This window comes from Stegostoma tigrinum, chromosome 33, assembly GCF_030684315.1.
Source record: "Stegostoma tigrinum isolate sSteTig4 chromosome 33, sSteTig4.hap1, whole genome shotgun sequence".
Classification (NCBI taxonomy): Eukaryota; Metazoa; Chordata; class Chondrichthyes; order Orectolobiformes; family Stegostomatidae; genus Stegostoma; species Stegostoma tigrinum.
This window is the reverse complement of record NC_081386.1, coordinates 36,638,742-36,664,338: the sequence shown is the minus strand read 5'-3', so window position 1 is coordinate 36,664,338 and position 25,597 is coordinate 36,638,742. Positions and strand designations below refer to the sequence as shown.

General features: G+C 43.3%; 1 protein-coding gene across 1 annotated transcript in view; it reads left to right on the top strand.

The window, feature by feature from the left end:
• The window catches only part of trpm7 (transient receptor potential cation channel, subfamily M, member 7), a 130,585-nt gene that overhangs the window by 86,080 nt on the left and 18,908 nt on the right, over window positions 1–25,597 (top strand). Inside the window, exons 29-35 of the mRNA XM_059639294.1 lie at window positions 1,484–1,569; window positions 3,648–3,688; window positions 7,616–7,641; window positions 10,213–10,263; window positions 11,123–11,173; window positions 11,267–11,332; window positions 23,596–23,879. Of these exons, the coding sequence (XP_059495277.1) occupies window positions 1,484–1,569; window positions 3,648–3,688; window positions 7,616–7,641; window positions 10,213–10,263; window positions 11,123–11,173; window positions 11,267–11,332; window positions 23,596–23,879 (605 nt within the window). The remainder of the gene's footprint in view (window positions 1–1,483; window positions 1,570–3,647; window positions 3,689–7,615; window positions 7,642–10,212; window positions 10,264–11,122; window positions 11,174–11,266; window positions 11,333–23,595; window positions 23,880–25,597) is intronic.

Sequence of the window (25,597 nt, the reverse complement as noted above, 5' to 3'; positions counted from 1 at the left end):
CAGCTGCGGTCCCAGCACCAAATTTTGTGGTATCCCACTGGTCACCGCCTGCCATTCTGAAAGGGACCCGTTTATCACTACTCTCTGCTTCCTGTCAGCCGGCCAACTTGTCATGAGAAGCACTGCCTCAACTTTTAAATAATTGATTTTAAATAATAACTTTTAATAATTTGAATTTTAAATAATTTGGGAGTATTATGGTGCAAGATTGGGGTCAACCGTTTCTTTTCTCGTGATTTGTTTACCAAGAGTTGACTGTGGGCCAAAGTAGACTGTAAAAAGTGTCACTGTAATTCAATGTAGCATAAGAGCTGGAGCACAAATTTCTCTAAAGGGGCAGCTCTTGACTTCCACCTACCACTTGGATTCCTAACACTGAAGCCACTTCTGTTTCTTTCATTTGGCCTATGCTGGTTTCAATATGCTATGGTCAAACTTCAAAAACAGGTCTTTTTTCATTCCATTGTATGCAAGACCGAGGACAAGTACTAAAAATATACCATCTGCTTTTATCTGTTAATCAATCAAAATTAATGATCAGGTCAAATCTCCTAATACCTGCTCATATCCTGCAGGATGTGAATTTAACCAGTCTGCTTTACTAATGTGCCAATGATAGCAATTCAGTGTTTTCTTCAAGGCAATGGCAACTTATTTTAACTTGCACATTTTAAAAATGAGCCTGTCACCATGTTCATAAATAGACTGCTCCAAAAAACAAACTGCAACCTGATCAGTTTTGTTTTGCCGATCTGGGCTTTGTAGTTTGAAAGTGGACCTGACCTTCAAACTCCAATTCTGTCATAATCAACCTTGCTTCTTGAAAGTTAGACTCATTGAATATGCAATCCTTTCCTGATGCGAGAAATCCCAAAATATATTTTTCTCAACAACAAAGATGAGAATGAGATCAAGCTTAATTTTTTTTTTGGAAAAAGTGCATCAAATTAAACATTTTGGCTCTAAGCATGAAATGTTCCAGATTGTACATTGAACTTAGAATTGAACAGCACTGAAGTATCTCGTGTATTGAAGCAGGTAGGTAGATTTATAATAAATGGAGCCAGAAAAATTATCTGTCCCTTTGTGCTAATTAGTGACTAAAATTTGATTTGCATAAAAATGAAATTGCATATGAGCTTTTTACATGGTTATGAATGGTTGAGTACTGTTATTAAAATATTTAGCTAGCATCTGTACCCATTACTGGCATATGCAGGATGTTCTGTGTTTACCTTGTACAGTGCCTAGAAAATTGTATTTGAGTTGATTTTGAAAAAGGCCACTGAAGTGTTTTGACATTTGAACTTTAATTAGTGTGTGAAATCCTTGGATAAATGCCAACCTATTCAAGCATTTGGATTTTCTCATTTTTTTTCCTCCAGATTTTAACAATGAGTATATTCTCTGGCAGCATTGAAGCCGTTTGAAAGAAGGAGTGTCTGAGTGTGAATTGTAATTTTTTTTTTCCTGTTTCACTCAGTGCAAGATAGGACTGTTAAAGACTGGGTTGGAGCCTCAGCTGAAGATGTAACATTCCACCGAGAGGACTCAAAGGCTTCCCTGCTGGTCAGTCTGATTTTGTAACTGTTACGAAATAATGTTATGTCAGTTTTTCATTCCTGGAACATTAGTATCACTAGCAAAACCAACATTATTTTTCATCACTAATAATAATGAGGAATTCGTAATGAGCTGCCTACTTGAAGTGTTGCAGATTGTATGCATTTATAGCTTTTCGTATTTCTTTTGCCCGACAAAGTGATCATTTTGAAGGTAATTCAAGAGTTGAGCGCACTGTTGGGAGTCTCATGGGCCAGAGTGTGGGGTAAACTAGTTTCATTTAGGTCACTGAATTCAAATTCCTCAGTGGGATTTGAACTCTCATCATTGGATCATTATTCCAGACCTTTGGATCGCAACTGCTGTAACATGCTTATTAATGAGCGTTTTATATTTTACCTAATGGAAAATAAACTTTGTTCATAGCTATTTTAGTGGAAATGCAGGATAACACTGGATAATATTTGCATAATTGAAATTTACTATTCTGGCCTACTAGTATGATGATGCTCAATATGAGTCTACTTAATTTCATCCTAACTGCATTTCCATCTCTCTTACACTCATGTTCATCTAGTCTTCCTTTAAATGTATTTATATTATTTACCTCAGCTACTCATGGCTGCCAACACTGAGTGAAGAAGCTTCTCTGAATTCTTTAGTGGATTTTAGTAAACACTTCTTCCAGATAAGTCCCAGATTTGGTTTTTAAAGAAAAATGATCAGAAGGAAAAGTTTATTTCTTGCATTTTGTTTTTATTTAGTTGCTAAAGGAAAAACAAAATACTGTTACTTCAAATGTTTAAATAAAAGAATCCTACAAAAATGAGACAAACCAGTAAATGATGTAGCATTTGGATATCAACAAGTAACAAAGTCTGAATGTCATTTGTTGTTCCCGAGATTAATCACTAAAGGTATGACAGAATGACAGATGACGTGATGGAACTCTGCTATCCTGTTCTGGTCTGGCTTACATACTACTGCAGACCCAAAGCAGTGTCGTTGTGATGACTTCTGAAATGGCCAAGCAAACCCCTGAGTTCAAGGGCAATTAATAATTGACAACAAGCACTAGCCTTGGGTCCCAACTGAAATGTCAACTTTCCTGCTCCTCTGAAGCTGCCTGGCCTGCTGTGTTCTTCCAACTCCACACTGTATTATGTCTGACTTCAGCAGTTTTTGCTATCTGTGGAGAAACGCAACAGGTCTGGCAGTTTTCTGGAACTCCACAAAAGAAATATTGGATTTGATTTGGATAGGTCCATGAATAAGAAAGGCTTAGAAGAATATGGGCCAAATGCAGGCAAGTGAGACTAGTTTAGTTTGGGAAACCTGGTCAGTATAGACGAGTTGGACGGAGGGATCTGTTTCTCTGTCTTATGACTCTATGAAACATTAACTCAGTTTCTTCCTCCACAGAGGCCTACTGACTTTCTCTAGCACTTTTGATCATCTTGATCATGTTTTTCTTGTTTAATAAATGTTTTATTCTTTGTATTCAAAGTATAATGCAGACACTTGTGGGTGTGTTACCTCCTCAGTTTAAAAGGAAATAAGGTTAGGGTCTAACAAGCCGTGATTCTGTCGAGAACCTGACTTGTCCAATATTGACATCAGCTGAGATTGTAACAGCATTGAGTGGCAGTGCCTTTACAAAAATTATGTTCGCGTGCAGGAAAGCAAACATCTAATCCTGGTAAACACAGCATTCTTGCTTGCAAGTTTCAACAGGAAGTTGAAAAATGAACCTATATACAAAATGCTGAAAACACTGCAGATAAGGCAGCTTTGGTAAAGAGAGGAAAATCATCATTTTTCAGCTTTGAATTTATACTTTAGATCAACTGCTTTTAAAGAAATGTATAGTTAGGAAACAGCTGGAAGGGAAAGAACAAAAAGGAGAAGCCTGTGATAGGTTTATGTTCTTCTATATTCAGATTTCATTGGTTTTTTTGTTACAATGCAAGCAATACCTAACACTGAATCAGTCACATTATATTTGAACACGGTTCTTAAAAACGTTGTACTGTACATAATGCTGACATTCGTACATAACATGAGCATGTCTTTTCTCCTTGTAGGACCGTCTCGAAGACAAGCATATTGCAAACAGTTGTCAAATGTAAGTGAATGGAATGGTCATTTCTAGCAGTGTATATCATTGACAGGATTTACCCCTACAGTTGTAACCTATAATATTACTCTACGACAATTTGAATTTACACAGACGTATCTGTGATGATCTTATTGACCATCTAAATGAATTTCTTATCCTGACCTGATGCATGCATTTATAAAACTGATCATTTCCATTTGCCAATTTGCAACATTTAACACTTGTTGAATAGCTTGAATATTGAACAGAATTTTTTTGAAGATGTCTCAAAAGCTAATAGAGGAAAAAAAATTGAGAACAAGAGAAAGCTAGCCAGAATAAAATAACAGCAAGCGTTTATAGGAAAATCTGAAAAATAAGTTAATGAAGAGAGCATAGGTCCTACAGTGCATAAGAATGGATAATTAATAGTAGAAAATAAGGAGGTGACAGATGAATTTGACAGATATTTTACATCAGTCTTCACTGTAATGGATACAACATGCTGCAGGCAGTTGTAACTGAAGAAAATTATACACACCAGGAAAGAGACAGTGAGTTTGGAGTTGACACTCAAGGGCCCAGGTCCTGATGGTCTTAATCCTGTAGTATTAAAGAAATGGCTCATCAGAGACAGTTGATGTCCTTAGATTTGGAAAAGGTCTCAGCATATTGGAAATAGCATATGTAACTCCTCTCTTCAGAAACGCTGAAAGCATGATGCTATAGGCAAGTTAGCTTAACATCTATTTTGGGAATATTATTCTACCATTAGTAGTAATAGCAACCAGCTAAGAAAAAAAAAAGTTGATTTGGGAGAGAGAACATTGGCTTTGTGAAAAAGAAATCATGTTAAATTAACGTGCTGTGCATAAAATGTGAATGTCCTTACTTAAAAGGTTTCAAGAAGGCATCTGATAAGGTGCCATGCAAAAAATAAGCACTCATGGCTAGGGACAGCTGTTGGCATGGATACAAGATTGGCTAGCTAATGGGAATCAGAGTTGGCATAAATTCGTCTTTTTCAGGCTGTCAAGATTTAACAATAGTGTCCCCAGAGATTCAGTGCTAGGACCTCAACTGTTTACGATTTATGTAAATAACCTGGATGAAGAGACGGAAGGTATGGTTGCCAATTTGTGAATGAAACAAGTATCGGTAGGAAAGTAAGTTATAAAGCAGTCATGAGGAGGCATCAAAAGTTATAGATTGATTAAATGAGTGAGCAAAGAAGCGATAAAATGTAACATGGAAAAACATGACATGGTTCAATTTGACAGGGAGGATGCAAAAGAAACATTATCAAGTGGTGAGAGATTGCAATGCTCTGAGATGCAGAGGGATTTGAATGTCCTTGTACGTGAATTTTGAAAGGCTAGTGTGTGGGTACAGCAGGTAATTAGAAAGGTAATTGAATGTTGCTGTCACAGTGCATTGGGATAGTGCACTCGAAATCAAGCCCCACCATTCCTAGAGTCATCACAAATGGGAAAAGAATTTACCATTTTATCTGAATTTATCTGACTGCCAAACCCAGGTTAAAAGTAAACATCTAGGCTTTGATACTTAACAAGGAAACAACTGTTTATTAAAATTTAATTTCAACCAGTGGCAGAAAAGAAATATAAATTACTAATTTATAACTTCACCCCTTTCAAAAATCCCACAGACATACAAAGAAACAATAAGACACAATGTTGTGGGTGGGGAAGAACCAAAAATACATGATAGTGGAGTGCAGTCTGGCACTTTGTCTGGACTACAAATGTCGATGAGATGTTTTACATTCGTTTCCTTCATGTTACTTGAATCTCCTGTTGAGGATCCAGGCTTGTGGATATACTAATTCTCAATCTTTGTTTCATTGATGGAGAATTTGCCTTTTATGTCTGGTTGTGGCTTTCCCTCTTGCCTTTCAAGAAGGGAATTTGCAGAAAGAGAGAAAGTAAGTAACATGCTGCTTGGGATTTTCTTTTACTTTCCAGTCATAAAAGAGAGCGAGTCAAATACTTGCTCCTTCAGGCTGTATTGTCCAAACACAAAGCTGTAACTACTCACTCAATCAAAAAGTTGTTACTATGGTGAGTACTCCTAAGCACACAACTGCTCCTGGTTGGAAAAACCAGTCAGACATTTGTCACTGGGCACATGTCCTCGAACTGAGGGTTCTAGCCTACTCCCCCACTGCTTGAACAGAGCAATAGTGCAGATACAAAATGCAATGAGTTCAGGTTGCTTGTGTTTTTTTAAATGCAACATCATTTTCCACCGTTCCGGGGCCTGAAGCAGTATTTTTTCGTACTTTTAAGTTCATAGCCTAAAATATTAAAGTAATCTTTACAATTTTTAGGGAAATTGAGTGCAAAAGGAAGGCAGGTGTGCTTCAGTTACAGGGGCACTAATGTGACCACATCTGGAGTACCACGTACAGTATTGGTTACCTTGTTTAAAGATGGCTGCCTGGAGGCAGTTCAGAGAAGATTGACCAGATTAATACCAGGATTGTGCAAGTCCTCTTATGAGGAGGAGCAGGTTGTATCTGCTTGAGTTTAGACTAAGAGGTGACTTGGTTGAAACATAACATAAAATCATGAAGGAACATGATGATAGATACAGTGATAATGGGAACTGCAGATGCTGGAGAATCCAAGATAATGAAATGTGAGGCTGGATGAACACAGCAGGCCAAGCAGCATCTCAGGAGCACAAAAGCTTTTGTGCTCCGGAGATGCTGCTGGGCCTGCTGTGTTCATCGAGCCTCACATTTCATTATCTATGATGATAGATACAGTTGGGATGCCTGCTGCAGTAGGGAGAATGTAGAAGTAGGAAATACTGTTTAGGAGTAAGGGATCACTTGATTGAGGTGATTTCTGTGTGCGTGCCCCCCCCCCCCCCCCCCCCCCCCCCCCCCCCCGAACAGGTGGTGGGTCTTTGAAATACTGCCTGAAAAGGTGGTAGTAGTAGTGTGTTTGAATATTTTTAAGGTATCAACCTGTTAAGGAAGGGGGTGAAAAGCTATAGGGCTCAGTAGGAATGCAGATTTGAGCTTACAATCAGATCATCTGTGATTGTATTAAATAACAGAGTCAGTTCAAGGAGCTGAATGGCCTACTCCTATTTCTTACGTAATTTAGTCACTAGGGCTATCCTGTTCAGCACTGCAAGTGAGAAATTTTATCATTTCAGGGAAAATAAATTTGTCCAAGCTAGATTTAGTTTTCTTAATTGTAGCATTTTCTCTGATCATCTTGGAGAGTTGAAATTAAAAATAAATTTTCATGCCCAGATCAGAAGCTGTAATTTCATTGCATCTATTCATGAGTAATTCAGTCAGAAATCGTGCCCTGCACCTGTACAGCATGAATACTGACCTTCAAGTTGAATAGAATTTGTTATGATCAGTTTCTGATGGCAAATTTTCCCCATAAAGGGCACATATTAGGATGTCCCCTTTACTGAAAACAGGAAGTTATGTAAAATCCTCATCTATTATCATCATTAAATTATGTGTAGTTCTTACAAAGACCTTTCCAGCAGTTTTGGTGTTTATTATCAGATGCCTCTCCTTTCTTTGCACAGTGCCTTTGAGAAACTTTTCTATGTTAAAGATGCAAGACAAGGACTGCATTTATTATTTAATTGCTGCAAAGCCAAAACATTTCCATCTAATAGGATCTATTCTTTCTGAAAAGGAGACTGACAGTTGTCATGATTTTTTAAAAAATCTTTTCAATGGCACAAACATAGTACAGTGCCCAATGTCACCTCAAATTTGTGTTCAAAATTAATGTAACAACAAATGTGTTAAACTTAAGTATGAGCAAGACCGATTTTGTTTGCGAATCAACTTGTATTGGATAACATGTTCCTACATGTTTACAGAATAGATTCAATATACATTGTATCTGGCCAAAAAAATGTAAAATCAAACTGTTCACTTCTGTATTTCAGGGTTGTTGGTGAAGATGCCTTAAATGGTAAGACTTACATTTCAGTATGGTTTTATGTCGCATGTTTTTCAAGAAGTGTAGCATTTTAAGAAAGCAAGTTATCTTGATGCAATACATCGTTAAAAGGCTGTGAGCCTTGGCGTTTGGCTTTCACCTGTTTGATTTTGAAAGTTTAAACGACACATTAACCTGTAAGGGCACACCTTGTTTTACTGCCCAAACTGTTTTGTGCTCATGAGCCACATTCTAAAGAATGTTAAATTTGTTGATGCTCAATGTGTGGAGTTCAAATGGATTTTCATAAGTGAAATAACGTTGTGCTAATATTCCAAATCCAGTATCAACCTCTAAGACCGAATTCCAATAAGCCTCTAACAGCTAAGCAGTTTACAGTCTGCTGTATCTTGAGTGAGTGTACCCTGTCCAAACGGCATAATTGCATTCCTTCTGAGTGAATTTTGGAACATGTCCTTTACAAACACGTTAATCTTATTTCTTACATTAGCCTTGCTTAATACTGCAGCTGTTTCTGCATTACTGACTTGTCCTATGCAGGCAAAACCCATTTCAAATGGGTCATTCTATACAAAATCTATATAAAATCAGCCTTGAATGTGGGGCTATGCTTGAAGTATTTGTACTGGACCAGCATAGAAAACTACAAGAGTTAACTTTACAACAAACCCACAGATACTTTCTCTCACGTTCCCTCACATTGAAATCCACAGCAAAGCAGTAAGTTCTGGCCTCAACAGCAAAATGAACACCATTCACCCTCCCTCAGAGATAGTAGGAACTGCTAATGCTGGAGCCAGAGATAATAAGGTGTGGAGCTGGATGAACACAGCAGGAAGGCTGATGTTTTGGGTCTGGACCCTTCTTCAGAAATGGGGGAGGAGAAGGGGGCTATGAAATAAAGAAATAGCTGGAGAGAAGACGGACAGGTCAAGGAGACGGGGATCAGGCTGGTACGGGTGAGTGTAGGTAGGGAGTTGGAATGGGGGTTGATCAGGTGTGGGCGGAGGGGCGGATAGTTGGGAGAAAAGACGGATGGGTCAAGGAGGCATTGACGAGCTGGGCTGGCCTTGGGATGAGATCAGGGGTAGGGAGATTTTGAGACTTGTAAAGTCCACATTGAGACCATTGGGCTGCAGACTTCCCAGGCAGAATATGAGGTGCTGTTCCTCTGGCTTTTGGGTGGCATCGTTGTGGCATTAACCCTCTGTCTCCTTCCTGGACCTGTCCCTCTCCGTCTCCATCTCTGGTGACTGCCTTGAAACCGAACGTCTTTTTCGAGCCCACCAACTCCCACAGCTACCTAGACTACACCTCCTCTCACCCACCTTTGTGCCAGAATGTGATCCCCTGCTCCCAATTCCTCCGTCTCTGCCACTCCCAAACTTCTCAGGTGTCTTTCTATTTCAAGGACTGTAACTACCCCCCCACCCCCACCCCCCCCCCACCCCCCCCGCCCATGCTTGAAACAACTGCATCTCTAGCACTTCCCACATTTCTGCCCTCGTCCCCTCCCCCCAGCAGAAATAAAGAGAGACTGTCCCTTGTCCTCACATCACCCCACCAGCCTTCACATCCAACATATCATTCTCCGCCACAATCAGGGAGATCTCTCCCACCCTACCCCTATCTGCCTTTCATAGGGACCACTCTCTCCACGACTCCCTCATCCGCTGTATACTTCTCACTAACCCCACCGCCCTAGCACCTATTCCTGCAACCGCAGGAAGTGCTACACCAGCCCCTACACCTCCCCCCTCACCTCCATTCAAGGCACAGCACAAAACACACCTTCCACATCAGACATGGATTTACCTGCACATCTGTCAACTTGGTCCGCTGTATCTGCTGCTCCCGATGTGGCCTGTTCTACATCGGTGAGACCAAACGGAGGCTTGGAGACCATTTTGTAAAGCATCTGTGCAACAGATGACAACACCTTCCAGTCACAAACCATTTCAACTCCCCTTCCCACTTCCTGGGTGACATGTCCATTCTGGGCCGCCTCCACTGTCAAAAAGATGCCACCCAGAAACTGGAGGAACAGGCCTCATCCGATGACAGACCCTCCCTCTCGTCCCTGACGCAACCTGTCCGCCATCTCTCTCACGTACACTCCTCCCGCCTCACTGACCAATTCCCACCACTGCCTACCTGGATTCGCTTATCACCATCCCATCTACCATCCCCCACTCTCTCTAATTATTTGAGTTCTCTTCCCTCTCCCTATTTCTGAAGAAGGGTCCTGACCCAAAATGTCAACTTTCCTGCTTCCCTAGTGCTGCCTGTCCTGCTGTGTTCCTCCAGCTCCACACTGTGTTCTCTCTGACTCCAGTAGTTCTTGCTGTCTGTCACCATTATCTTTCTGTATAACTGCTTGTCGGGTTGCTTTGATATCGGTATGGAAACCTGTTGATGATATTTGTACTACAAATCATCTGCAAGAGACTCAAAATGTGCATCCATTAAAATAAATGGCTTTAATGCTGTCTTAGTACTTTCAGTTCCAAATTAAATCCCCCTCTCTCTATATCTATTGAGAGTAGCTGTTTCATATGTCTTTTAATGTCCATTTTGTTTTAGCACAACACTTCTACAATCCTCAAACTCATACGAGATACAAGAAAATGGGAGGTGAGATATACTGACATATACACAATTTTTTTCGTAAAAAATATTAAACAAAAATATGTTGGCTTTTGTTTTTAAACAGAACAATATTTTTGGAGAATTCTTCCGGAAGATGATGATCCTGTCTGATATGTCCATTATTAGTATTTATAGGAAAAGATACAAGATGTGATAGAAATATGCACAAGGCCTTGGTGAGACCACTCCTTGAGTATTGTGTACAGTTTGGTGTCCTAGTCTGAGGAAGGACATTCTTGTTATTTGAGGGAGTCCAGCGAAGGTTCACCAGACTGATTCCCGGGATGACTGATGTATGAGGAACGACTGGATTGACTGGGCTTGCACTTTCTGGAATTTAGAAGAATGGTTGGGGGGGTGTGGAGAGGGTGGGAGAGTCTCATAGAAACACACAAAATCCTGGTGGGACTGGACAGGCTAGATGTGGGAAGAACGTTCTCAATGTTGGGGAAGCCCAGAACTAGGGGTCACAGTCTAAGAATAAGGGGTAAGCTATTCAGAAGTGAGATGAAGAAGAATTTCTTCACTAAGGGTTGTCAACCTGTGGAATTCTCTCCCAAGGGTGGCTGTTGGGGCCACTTCATTAGATATATTCAAGAGGGAGCTGGACATGGCCCTTGCAGCTAAAGGGATCGAGGAGTATGGGGAGAAAGTGGGAGGGGGACATTGAAATTGCTTGATCAGTTATGATCATATTGAATGATAGTGTAGGCTCAAAGGGCTGAATGGCCTACTCCTGCACCTATTTTGTGTTTCTATCCTCCTTATACTCCTTCCTGTTGCAAGAATTCAGTTTAATTTTATTTGAAAAAGATTTAATCTTATTTTTTATCTTCTACCTCAGTGATTGGATCTCCTTTCAAGCCTGTACTGGATGTCAATTACTATTACTCAGGTCAGAATTACTAAATAAATAAATAAATAAATTCCTACATGAAAGATGCCTCAATAAATTGGCTAATTGAGATGTGTACTTTTTTTTAAACAGCTGTTGAGAGGAACAATTTGATGAGGCTTTCTCAGAGCATTCCCTTCACTCCCCTCCCAAACAGAGGTGGGTAGCAGTAGCATTGATTCCAGGCAGAACTGATGTTTTTAACTAGATTGTACTGCGTTTAGCCATTCATTCAGCTAACACATTCTACTGCTCCATATTCAACATCTTCTGTTAAATATGTATAAAATTTACTATTCTTCTCATTCATATGACATGAAAATAACTTTTAGCAAAGCTCAGCATGTCTGGCAACATCTACAAAGAAACATTAGACCCTTCCTCAGAGCCAGACCCAAAACATTAACTCTGATTTTTCAGCACAGATGCTGCCAGACTTGCTGAGGTTTTCCAGCAACTTCTGTTTTTATTCCTAATTTACAGCATCCTCAGTTTTTCGGTTTTCACTTTTATCAGTGTCTTGGAATCATCAACTGCAATCTTAAGATTTTGACCTAACAAATGTTAGTTTACCTTTAAATATTTTCTATGATCTGTTGTTAGATTGCTACTGTTTCCTTTAAATTCTCCTCGAGCAGTTTTCTGTTCTGTCGCTCATTTATCAGGTTGTAGTGTGCAGTCACTAGTCATCACTTTTTTTTTAATGTAGTTCATTTGTAAGATTTTTTTTTCTGTACTCTGAAATGTGTAGTGGTTACATGCAACTGATCACCTTACTGACCTGCATCACCATAGTGAGCAGCAGCTAAAATATGCAGAAGCAGAGAGTGGGAAAGTGCTATTTTCTGTTTTGAAGAATCTTGTTGGATTTCATTCCCAATAATGGACAGAGACCTCCTTGAATATGTAGGGATTATTAGATATGATTTCCTGGACTTCACAATTCAAGGTACAGTACACTAGATCTCTAAAGCATTGATGTACAGTGTATTTTTTTTTAAACAAGCATCAATGCCAGTATTGTTTGCCTTAGACTATGCCGTTAGAATGATTTTATTCCCCTGAAACACTACTCTTGTCAATCCATTCAGTAACTCTGTAGCTTTAGGACAGAATGTAATGTCTTGGCAACTTCCATCCTTGTCAAAAATATTACATTTTATCCTCTGTATTACTAGGGAGGCTTTTTGAAAAGACTGACACTTGGATTTACATTTATTGCCGAAATACGTTGCACCGTTTGGAGAAGTATGTAGGCATCTAAGTTGTAGTATCATTTTATTTATTAGTAAATTGTCAGGTTTAAACCTGCTGCTGAAATTTTGGCAGAGTCCCCTCACCTCTGGTTATCTTACAACTGTGTCATCTGATTACTGATCATACTGTCAGCAGAAATAGTTTGTCCTCAGTTACTCATCAGAGCCCTTCATGATTTTAAACCTCTTAAATCTTCTCTTCCCTTTTTTATGCAGTGAACAATTCCTCCTTTTCTACTGTCCACATAACTGGCATCCCTGCCTGGTATTTTTCTAATGAAACCGCTCTTCCCCTCTTGTAATCCTTTGATATGCTCCAAATGTATGGATTGTGCAGACCCCAGCTGTGGCACACCCCTTTTTCAGTTATTGAATTTATTACTGTCATCTTGTTATTTCTTTCAAAGTCCATTGCTTCATATTTCTGTCGTTTACTTAAATATACCATGTGTCTGGCCTTCTGCTGTGTGTTTGACTATTACCTTCTAACTTTGGAGCTATTTTCAATATCCTGAAGTCATGCATGTTAAATTCTCATTAGGAGGCTAAGATCAGCAAATATTTTAATTATGGAGCAAATTATTCAACTTAAAACATTTACTTCATGGAATGCCTTAATCGCCTCTTTGGGTATATCAGGGAAGTTGAAGGTATCTTTTGTTCATAGGGTGAGCCCAGTGAGACATTGGACAAAATAAATCTGAGTTGTGAGAAGAATATTTTATTTTTGTGCAATTCAATTGAATTGCAAACAGAAATAAAGAGTTCTTAGATGGCTGGTCTGTCAGTTTGCCAGTCTGTCATTTCATTAACTTAACCTTATCAGCCAGTGTTGTACAAATTCAGGTTACAGCACCATCTACTGGAATTGAAGTGCAACACACTATGCAAGATTTTGTGAATTATATAACATAGAACTGTACAGCACAGGAACAGCTCCTTTGTCCCATAATGTTGTGCCTAACATGATGCCAAATTAAACTAACCCTTTCTGCCTGTCCTCAGTCCATATCCCTCCATTCCTTGCATGTTCATGTGCTTATCTAAAAGTCTCTTAAACACCTCAATCACATCTACCTCCACCACCACTCCTGGCAGCACATTCCAGACTCCTACCACTGTGTAAAATACTTGCCCCTCACATCTCCTTTGAACTGCCCCAAGTTAGTTTTAGACATTTCAACTCCTGGGAAAAAATTCTGATCATCAACCCTATCCATATATCTCATAATTTTATAGACTTCAATCAAGTCTCCCCTCAGCCTTTGCTGCTGCCAAGAAAACAACCCAAGCTTTTCCAGTCTCTCCTGATTGTCCACACCCTCGAATCTGGGCAGCATTCTGTTAAATCTTTTCTCTGCTCTCTCTAAAGTCTCCCCATCCTTCCTGTAATGCGGCAACCAGAATTGAAGGCAGCATCTCAAGCGTGGCCTAACCAAAGTCATATTAAACTGCAACATGACGTCCTGACTCTTGTACTCAATTCTCCATCTAATAAAGGCAAGCATGCCATGTGCTGCCTTTACCACCCTATTTACTTGCGTGGCCACTCTGAGGGAGTTATGGACTTCAACCCCAAGATCCCTCTGCATTAATGATGTTCAGGATCTTGCCATGAACTGCATACTTTTTCTTTAACATTTGCTCTCTAAAGTGCAGCACCTCACGCCTTAGCCAGATTAATCTCCACCTGCCATTTTTCTGCCTGTATTTGCAACTGATCCGAATCACTTGAAAAAAATTCTAAACCATGCAAAACTCAAGCAATATTTGTATCATCTGCAAAATTGCTAACCCATCCATCTACATTTTCAGCCAAGTCATTTGCATATATCACAAATATCAGAGACCCCAGTACAGATGCTGCGGAACACCACAAGTCACAAGCCTCCAGGCTAAAAAACACCCTTCCACCACTACCTCTGTTTTGTGTGAGCAAGCCAATTCTGAATCCAAGTGGCCAAATCACCATGGATCCCATGCATCTCATTCTTCTGGTTGAGCCTACCATGAGGGACCTTGTCGAAAACCTTACTAAAATTCACTTAGACAACATCCGCTGCTCTATCCTCATTGCTCGCCATTGATTTAACAAGGTGTAGAGCTGGATGAATACAGCAGGCCAAGCAGCATTAGAGGAGCAGGAAGGCTGATGTTTCGGGCCTAGATCCTCCTTCAGAAGCCTGCTGTGTTCATCCAGCTCAACACCTTGTTATCTCAGATTCTCCAGCGTCTGCAGTTCCTACTATCTCTCACCGTTGATTTCCCTGCTTGAACAGAGGAATAACATTAGCTACTTGCCAGTTCTCCGGGACCTCTCCAGTGGCTCATGATGCGAAGCTCTTGGTAAATGCCTAAGCACACTCCTCTCTTGCACCCTGTCAATAACCTGGGGCCTTATCCACCTTAATGCACTTCAAGAGTCCCAACACCACTCCTTTCTTGATCTCGAAACGCCCTAGCATATTAGCATGCTTCACGCACATCTCGCTATCCTCTGTATCCTTCTGGGTGAATCCTGACGCAAAGTATTCTTTAGGATCTCGCCCACATCCTCTGTCACCAAGCACAAGTTCCCAACTTTATCCTTGAGTGATCTTACCTTCTTGTGAATTATCTTGTTAGTTACTTTAATCCTTTTAATATACGTATAGTATGCCTTGGGATTCTTTTTCACCCCACTTGCCAAGATCATTTCATGACTTGAGTTCTTTCCAGTTTTATTTGTATTCATAGAACATAGAAAAGTACAGCACAGTACAGGCCCTTCGGCCCACGATGTTGTGCCGTGGAATATTCCTAGTCCAAAAATAAAATAACCTAACCTACATTCCCCTCAATTCACTGCTGTCCATGTGCATGTCCAGCAGTCACTTAAATGTCACTAATGACTCTGCTTCCATGATTACCACTGGCAAACTATTCCATGCGCTCACGACTCTCTGGGTGAAGAACCTCCCTCTGACGTCTCCTCTATACCTTCCTCCTAACACCTTAAAACTGTGACCCCTCGTGGCAGTCAATCCTGCCCTGGGGAAATGTCTCTGGCTATCGACTCTATCCATGCCTCTCATTACCTTGTACACCTCGATCAGGTCACCTCTCTTCCTCCTTCTCTCCAGAGAGAAAAGTCTGAGCTCAGTCAACCTCTTCTCGTAAGACAAGCCCTCCAGTCCAGGCAGCATCCTGGTAAACCTCCTTTGCACCCACTCCAAAGCCTCCACATCTTTCCTATTATAGGGCGACCAGAACTGGACACAATATTCCAAGTGTGGTCTCACCAGGGTTTTGTAGAGCTGCAGCATAACCTCGCGGCTCTTAAACTCGATCTCCCTGTTAATGAACGCCAAAACACCATATGCTTTCTTAACAACCTTATCCACCTGGGTGGCAACATTGAGGGAGCTATGCACGTGAACACAAAGATCCCGCTGTTCCTCCACACTGCCGAGAATCCTGCCTTTAATCCTATATTCAGCATTTAAGTTCGACCTTCCAAAATGCATCACTTTGCATTTATCCAGGTTGAACTCCATCTGCCATTCCTCAGCCCAGCTCTGCATTCTCAGCCCAGTCTCGCTGAAGCCTGCAATAGCCCTCGATACTATCAACGGCACCTCCAACCTTTGTGTCATCAGCAAACATACTAACCCACCCCTCAACCTCCTCTTCCAAGTCATTTATAAAAACTACAAAGAGCAGAGGTCCAAGAACAGAGCCCTGCGGGACACCACTCAGCACTGACCTCCAGGCAGAATACTTACCATCTACACCACTCTCTGCCTCCTGTCAGCCAACAATTCTGAATCCAGACAGCCAAATCACCCTGTATCCCATACCTCCTGACTTTATGAATGAGCCTGCCGTGGGGAACCTTATCAAATGCCTTGCTGAAGTCCATGTACGCCACATCCACTGCTTGACCCTCGTCAACCTGTCTCATGACTTCCTCAAAGAACTCAGTAAGATTTGTAAGGCATGACCTGCCCCCCTCAAAGCCATGCTAACTTCCTTTAATCACGCTATGCTTTTCCAAATAGTCATAAATCCTATCCCTCAGAATTCTCTCCAAAACCTTGCTGACCACAGACGTAAGACTGACTGGTGTGTAATTTCCCGCAATTTCCCTATTCCCTTTCTTGAAAAGAAGAACAACATTTGTCTCCCTCCAATCTTCTGGTACGACTCCCATGGAGAGTGAGGAAGCAAAGATCTTTGCCAGCGGCTTAGCAACCTCCTTTCTCGCTTCCCGGAGCAAGCTAGGATAAATTTGGTCTGGCCCTGGGCACTTATCAATCTTAATGTTTGCCAAAATTTCCAGCACATCAACTTCCTCAATCTTGATCTGTTCAAGCCTGTTGTCCTGCTCCTCAAAGTTCTCATTCACAACAAGGTCCCTTTCCCTAGTGAAAACCAAAGCAAAAAACTCATTTAGGGCTTCCTCTATCTGGTCAGACTCCACACACATGTTCCCTACCTTCTCCCTGATCGGCCCTACCTTCTCCCTGATCATTCTCTTATTCCTCATGTATGAGTAAAATGCCTTCGGGTTCTCCCTAATCCTTCCTGCCAAGCCTTTTTCATGCCACCTCCTGGCCCTCCTCAGTCCACTTCTGAGCCCCTTCCAAGCAAGCCTGTAATCCTCTAAAGCTGTGCTAGACCCTTGCTTCCTCCACTTTATGTATGCTGCCTTTTTCTTTTTGACAAGAAGCACCTCTGTACCCATCATCCAAGGCTCCTTAATCTTGCCTCTTCTTACCTGTCTCAGAGGAACAAATTTATACATCACTCACAACAACTGCTCCTTAAACAGCCTCCACGTGTCTGCTGTGCCCTTTCTGTGGAACAATTGCTCCCATCTGTACTTCCCAACTTCTATCTGATAGCGTCATAGTTTCCTTTACCCCAGTTAAATATCTTCCCCTGGTAACTGCTCCTTTTTCTTATTTATTTTCTTATTCCTCACGGGTCCTGTCTGATTTTAGTTTCCTAAACCTTACGTGTGCTGCTTTTCTCATTTTAACTAAATTCATAACTTCCCTCGTTATCTAAGGGTCCCTTACTTTACCGTCCTTGTCCTTCCGTCTTACTGGAACATGCAGCTCCTGAACTCTGATCAGGAGGTCTTTAAACAATTCCCACGTGTCAAATGTGAACTTGCCTGATAACAGCTCCTCCCAATTAACATTCTTAACTCCTGCTTAACAGTGCCAGAATTTAGTGCCACAATTTAGTATCTTGCCACAAGGTCCTGACTTATCGTTATTCATACCTATCTTAAAGCTTAAGGAGTCCACTTCATAGAAATACAGAAACATGAGCAATTTATAACAAGTGAAGCCTTTTTGCAGATATATTTCTGCACGTGTGGTTGAGGAACAAAGGATGCAATATGTGAGGATCATTTGATGGACAGACAGCAGGACTAGCCACTAATTTTCAGATTGCAAGTCACTATTGGTAGAGTGTCCCAGGAATTAGTGCTTGGGCCTCAGCTATTTACAATTGATTGATATAATCTATATGATGAGCTAGATTTGGGGATGGGGAGTGTGATATTATCAGCAAACATGAATAATACAAAGCTGAAGAGGGAACTTTGCTGTAAGGAGGACTCCAGACTGCAGATTGCAATGGTGAGTGGACAGGAAGGTGACAAACAGAAAGCAATCAGTTTTGGGAGAAATAGCAAGTAAGTCATAACAAATCTTCATTCATATTAATTCATGGCTAAAAGGTTTCTCCTGTCAGAAGAGATTGGGTAAGAAGGACTTTTACAAAGTATATCCGTCTCTATCAAATTCTGTATTTAGGACAGTGTAACACAGGAATAGGCCCTTCAAGCCACCAAGACTGTGCTGAACAATAATGCCTTTCTAAATTAAAAACCTTTTGTCCCTACCTGTATTCCCTCTATTTATACGTGTATTAGTGTATCTATCATGATACCTCCTTAAACATTGTTATCCTGTCTGCCATCCCCATCACTTCTGGCAGTGCATTCCAGGCACTTACTGTCTTGTGTGTAAAATAAAAACTTACCTCTCGCCTCTCCTTTAAACTTTTCCCCTTTTACATTAAATTCAAGCCCCCCGTAATTGACATTTCTATCCTGGGAACAGTAGGCTCCGACTATCCATTCAATCCATGCCCTTTTATCCTTTCCCCACCAAGCCCCTGGCACTGAGTCCCAGTCAATATATGGGAAGTTATACCACAACAACCCTATTGTTACATTTTTCATGAGCTGTCCACATTCCTGTTCCTCTATCACCAGCAGGCTATTGGGAGGCCTATAAATACAGTCCTAGCAAAGTGATTGCATTCTTCCTGTTTTACCCACATGGGCTCACTGCATGAGCCCTCAAAGGTGTCCCCCCTCAGTACAGCTGTGATATTCTCCCTAATCGGTAACACAACTCTCCCATGTCTCTTCCAGACCCCTTTATTATGCCCGAAACACATGAATCCTGGAATATTAAACAGCTAACCGTGTCCTCCTCTCAACCAAGTCTCTGTGAGAGCTACAGCATTATAGTTAGATTTATTAATCCAAGCTCTGGGATCATCTGTCTTACCTGTCATACTCCCACATTAAAACAAACGCCTCTCCGACCACCAGTCCTGCTGTGCTCTGTAACCACTCCGTCTGATCTTCCTCATGGTCTTGCTGGCCTCGGTGTCTGACTGCTGTTGTATCATTTTACATGCTGACCTATTGCTCTGCCCCCACCATGCTATTATGATTATTTCTGATCTTTCCGTGCATACCTTGTTTCTACTTTTTAGCCCTTGGTTGTTTAAGCCGGTGTTACATTTGTTTAAATTCTCTCTCATCGTGCTGATTAAGCTGTAGCAATGATCCCGGTCTCTGCTTTGTTCACTTGCAAAGCAAGAGTCTTAATAAGTCCCACTTGCCACAAAACTGGTTATGTGTTCTAAAAGAGATAATGGGAACTGCAGATGCTGGAGATTCCAAGATAATAAAATGTGAGGCTGGATGAACACAGCAGGCCAAGCAGCATCTCAGGAGCACAAAAGCTGACGTTTCGGGCCTAGACCCTTCATCAGAGAGGGGGATGGGGGGAGGGAACTGGAATAAATAGGGAGAGAGGGGGAGGCGGACCGAAGATGGAGAGCAAAGAAGATAGGTGGAGAGGGTGTAGGTGGGGAGGTAGGGAGGGGATAGGTCAGTCCAGGGAAGACGGACAGGTCAAGGAGGTGGGATGAGGTTAGTAGGTAGCTGGGGGTGCGGCTGGGGGTGGGAGGAAGGGATGGGTGAGAGGAAGAACCGGTTAGGGAGGCAGAGACAGGTTGGACTGGTTTTGGGATGCAGTGGGTGGGGGGGAAGAGCTGGGCTGGTTGTGTGGTGCAGTGGGGGGAGGGGATGAACTGGGCTGGTTTAGGGATGCAGTGGGGGAAGGGGAGATTTTGAAACTGGTGAAGTCCACATTGATACCATATGGCTGCAGGGTTCCCAGGCGGAATATGAGTTGCTGTTCCTGCAACCTTCGGGTGGCATCATTGTGGCAGTGCAGGAGGCCCATGATGGACATGTCATCAAGAGAATGGGAGGGGGAGTGGAAATGGTTTGCGACTGGGAGGTGCAGTTGTTTGTTGCGAACTGAGCGGAGGTGTTCTGCAAAGCGGTCCCCAAGCCTCCGCTTGGTTTCCCCAATGTAGAGAAAGCCGCACCGGGTACAGTGGATGCAGTATACCACATTGGCAGATGTGCAGGTGAACCTCTGCTTAATGTGGAATGTCATCTTGGGGCCTGGGATGGGGGTGAGGGAGGAGGTGTGGGGACAAGTGTAGCATTTCCTGCGGTTGCAGGGGAAGGTGCCGGGTGTGGTGGGGTTGGAGGGCAGTGTGGAGCGAACAAGGGAGTCACGGAGAGAGTGGTCTCTCCGGAAAGCAGACAGGGGTGGGGATGGAAAAATGTCTTGGGTGGTGGGGTCAGATTGTAAATGGCGGAAGTGTCGGAGGATAATGCGTTGTATCCGGAGGTTGGTAGGGTGGTGTGTGAGAACGAGGGGGATCCTCTTGGGGCGGTTGTGGCGGGGGCGGGGTGTGAGGGATGTGTCGCGGGAAATGCGGGAGACGCGGTCAAGGGCGTTCTCAATCACCGTGGGGGGGAAAGTTGCGGTCCTTAAAGAACTTGGACATCTGGGATGTGCGGGAGTGGAATGTCTTATCGTGGGAGCAGATGCGGCGGAGGCGGAGGAATTGGGAATAGGGGATGGAGTTTTTGCAGGAGGGTGGGTGGGAGGAGGTGTATTCTAGGTAGCTGTGGGAGTCGGTGGGCTTGAAATGGACATCAGTTACAAGCTGGTTGCCTGAGATGGAGACTGAGAGGTCCAGGAAGGTGAGGGATGTGCTGGAGATGGCCCAGGTGAACTGAAGGTTGGGGTGGAAGGTGTTGGTGAAGTGGATGAACTGTTCGAGCTCCTCTGGGGAGCAAGAGGCGGCGCCGATACAGTCATCAATGTACCGGAGGAAGAGGTGGGGTTTGGGGCCTGTGTAGGTGCGGAAGATGGACTGTTCCACGTAACCTACAAAGAGGCAGGCATAGCTGGGGCCCATGCGGGTGCCCATGGCCACCCCCTTAGTCTGTAGGAAGTGGGAGGAGTCAAAAGAGAAGTTGTTGAGTGTGAGGACGAGTTCCGCTAGGCGGATGAGAGTGTCGGTGGAGGGGGCCTGGTCGGGCCTGCGGGACAGGAAGAAGCGGAGGGCCTTGAGGCCATCTCCATGCGGAATGCAGGTGTACAGGGACTGGACGTCCATGGTGAATATGAGGTGTTGGGGGCCAGGGAATTGGAAGTCCTGGAGGAGGTGGAGGGCGTGGGTGGTGTCACGGACATAGGTGGGGAGTTCCTGGACCAAAGGGGAGAAAATGGAGTCCAGATAGGTGGAGATGAGTTCGGTGGGGCAGGAGCAGGCTGAGACGATGGGTCGACCAGGGCAGGCAGGTTTGTGGATTTTGGGAAGGAGATAGAAACGGGCTGTGCGGGGTTGGGGAACAATGAGGTTGGAGGCTGTGGGTGGGAGGTCCCCTGAGGTGATGAGGTCATGAATGGTGTTGGAGATGATGGTTTGGTGCTCGGGTGTGGGGTCATGATCGAGGAGGCGGTAGGAGGTGGTGTCGGAGAGTTGGCGTCTGGCCTCGGCGATGTAGAGGTCAGTACGCCATACTACCACTGCGCCACCCTTGTGTGCGGGTTTGATGGTGAGGTTGGGGTCGGAGCAGAGGGAGCGGAGGGCTGCCCGTTCTGCGGGGGAGAGGTTGGAGTGGGTGAGAGGGGTGGAGAGGTTGAGGCGGTTAATGTCTCGACGGCAGTTGGAGATGAAGAGGTCGAGGGAGGGTAGGAGGCCTGGGGGTGGTGTCCAGGAGGAGGACTTGTGTTGGAAGCGGGTGAAGGGGTCAGTGGAAGGAGGGTTGGGTTCCCGGTTGAAGAAGTAGGCGTGGAGGCGAAGACGGCGGAAAAACTGCTCTATGTCCGACCGTGACTGGTATTCGTTGATGTGTGGTTGTAGGGGGACAAAGGTGAGCCCCTTGCTCAGGACTGACCGTTCGTCCTCAGTCAGTGGGAGGTCTGGGGGGATGGTGAAGATTCGGCAGGGCTCAGGGTGGCTGTCTCCTCTGGGGTTGCAGGCTGTGGAGGTTGTGGGCGGAGCGATGATGTCGTCGGCCGTGGGCGGGGTTCCGTCGGCCGTGGGCGGGGTTCCGTCGGCGTCGACCGTGGGCGGGGTTCCGTCGGCGTCGGCCGTGGGCGGGGTTCCGTCGGCCGTGGGCGGGGTTCCGTCGGCGGTGGGAGGATCGGGGTGGGCGGCAGCAGCTGAGGTGAGGGTGGTGTGTGGGCTGTAGTACCTGGACGTGGAGGTGGTGACTGCAGCAGCGGTTCCGGAAGTTCTGTGGCCGGCGGAGGCCGATGTGACGTCATCGGTGGGGTCTCCGGCCGTGTCCTCATGGTCAATGGCGGCGGGTGCATGGTGGGGGAGGGGCAGGGACAGAGTCGGGATTTGGGAGGCGCAGGAATCCTCTTGTGGGTGGCAGGGGCCAGTGAGTTGGTTGTACTTACGATTTTTGGTGTCCAGTAAAGCTGAGTGGAACTGGGTGTTCAGTCTGTGGATCCTGCGGAGGATAAAAAACAGCAGGGGTCCCTTGCAGGTCTGGGAGAGGGAGGCTCTGAGCTGGGGCAGGCTGGATTGCAGTGCCTGGAGGTGCCGGCGCATGGCTGCGAGTGTCTGTTTCAGGACTCGCAGGGAGAACCGCTTCTGAAGGGTCTGAATATTCTGGGTGTAGAGGTGGTCACGGTTGGGGCCAAATTGGGAAGGCTGAAATGTGGACTGTAGTCCCTTGGGGATGATCTGGTTCCGTAGGCAGGTGCTGAGAAAGGTGATGTGGCTGTGGTACCTGGTTTGCTTCAGGACATGGTCGAGCAGTTTCAAGGCCGAAGAGATTACAAGAGAGTTGCAATGGGAGAGAGATTCCCTGAGGTTGGTCCGGAGGGAGGAGGGTCAGCTTTTGTGCTCCTGAGATGCTGCTTGGCCTGCTGTGTTCATCCAGCCTCACATTTTATTATATGTGTTCTAAAAGGCCTGCCTGCTGCACCATGTTCCTCGCCACGTGTTAACCTTGTTTTCATTTTCAGTCTTCTCGAGTTAGATTTTTGGCACTAAAGTCTCAAAGGTTTATGGCAATCGGGCAACAAAGTAGCATAGTGGCATATGTCAATAATGCTGTTTTTGAATGGTAGGACAGGGTTGCAGACCATATAACAGAGGCCTGCACCTGTTTGTTATGCTGTTAAATCATGGAGGTGAAAAGAATAAGAGAAAGATAGCACATATCACGCTTGAGTTTAAATGTTGGAAGCAAAGTGAGAAGTTCTTAGACTTTTTTGATCCTGGGGAAAATGTGTTTTAGTTGGAGACTGCAAACTCCTGATGATTTTAACACAAAAGCAATGATGTGATGGAGTTTTTTTTTGTTTTTGAAGTGTTTTTTCTTGCAGAGGAACAAATGTAGATCATTCAGGCAACTAATGACCGCATAATATATTTGAGAGATACAACTGAAAAAGGTGGTTACTGCTTGCTGCTTTGTTGTTCTATTATGGATCTGATCTAAACCTTCTCACACTTCACATTTCTCTTGTGTTGAAGGTGAACCTGTGACTATATATAGGCTGGAGGAAAGCTCACCAATCAGTCTAAACAATAGCATGTCATCCTGGTCCCAACAAGGGCGATGTGCCAAGATTGAGTTTTTAAGCAAGGAAGAAATGGGAGGGGGATTGAGGCGAGCCTTAAAAGTGGAATGCACGTGGGCAGAGTTCGATATTCTGAAACCAGGTCAACTGTATATCGTGAAGTCTTTTCTTCCTGAAGTTGTGAATACATGGAAAAGAATCTACAAGGAAGATACTGTGTTACATCTGTGTTTGAAGGTAAATTTATTTTATGCTGAAATATTTATTAATGCCTCAAAAAGTTGACTGTAGCTTTGTTTAAGTTTGTAATCATGTTGCTAATATTGCCTTATAATTTTGTGCCCCTTGTAAATATTAAAATTTGCAATCAGTGACTGTCAATTTACAGAAAAGAAGCTGACCCAGCTTTATCAATTGAAATGACATTTTTCTCAATAGTTTTATAATTGTAATTTTTTACTTGTGGACAGTTTGTAGACATGAGTTTGTTTGAAAATGTTGGAAGAAAGAATCTAAACGATCCTGGAGTTGTACCTGGAAAAGCTGATCCAGCCAAACTACATCCCCTACACATTATTGTATATTTGTCCTGTATGGTCTAAAATGTCCATGGCTTCAGTTATTGATTGTTTGAAGTGATTTATCATTGAATCTAGTATTAAAAAATCTGTTGTTTGTTGGGTGAATGTTGTTAATGTAAAAGAAGTACATGTGGATCTGGACTCAACAAAGTTCATCTTTCCTATTGTCTTGTGCAAATTCTGTCCGTACATGGTGCATTGTAATGTCAGTGAATACAACTTATTGCAGGGTGGTGGCTCAGTGGTTAGCACTGCAGCCTGTCAGCGCCAGGGTCCCAGGTTCGATTCCGCCCTTGGGCAACTGTCTGTGTGGAGTTTCCATGTTCTCTCTGTGTCTGTGGGTTTCCTCTGGGTGCTCCAGTTTCCTCCCACAGTCCAAAGATGTGCAGGCTATGTGGATTGGCCATGCAAATTGCCCGTAGTGTTCAGAGATGAGTAGCTTAGGTGTGGTTATAGGGGGATGGGTCTGGATGGGATGCTCCAAGGGTCACTGTGGACTTGTTGGGCCAAAGGGCCTGTTTTCACACTGTAGGGATTCTGGTGACCTATGATGATTCTAAAGTAATTTGAATATTGATTAAAGGATAGTGGTTGGAACCTTTCCTAATTCCACCAGTGAAAAACTAGTGTGGAATGATTCAAACAAAATTATTAGTCAGTGCTGAACTCAAAGTATCCTGCATGGAATCCAAATGAAAACCTTTGTGGAATATTGAACATTGAGATTATTTAAAACATTGGTGTTGTTGCCATCAGGCAGCCTGTAGAATGCCAAGTCACTGTTGCTATGGATACTTCCAAAATGTTAGCATAATGTAGTAGGCAAGTAACTGTGGAGTTTACGGTAGCAGCAGCTCAGGTTATTGATGTGAGATTTGACAGGTTGGGCAGTGGCTGCGGATGGTATTTATTGAGGTTTGAGGTTGCTGTCAATGAGAAGCTAAAACCCATGTCTCTTCAGCTCTGAGGTAACCCTGTCACATCACTAGAGCTTCACTCCAGAAACTTTTGAGACTGGCCCTTCAGTCTGGTACCAAGGGAATACTAGACTGTCATTTGGACAACTCCTTGCAAGCTGCTACAACAGGTCTAATTCTAACATTTCTTATAACTATTCTATGCTTTTCAACTTAAATTCTAAATCTGTAAAATTATGAATAATGTTCTTTTCAAATAATGTAACTTGTATGCCTCTAGGTCTTTTTGATCTGTACATCCTTTGCTTGCTGTGCCCTGCCTGTACCGCAAATAAGTAAAGCTGTTCACACTGTATTTCAGTACACATGACAATTAATCGATAAAATGAGGACCGAGTTACTCTTTGAACATGCAGGATTCCACGGCAGTATTCAAAATAGAGCTCGTGAGGCCACA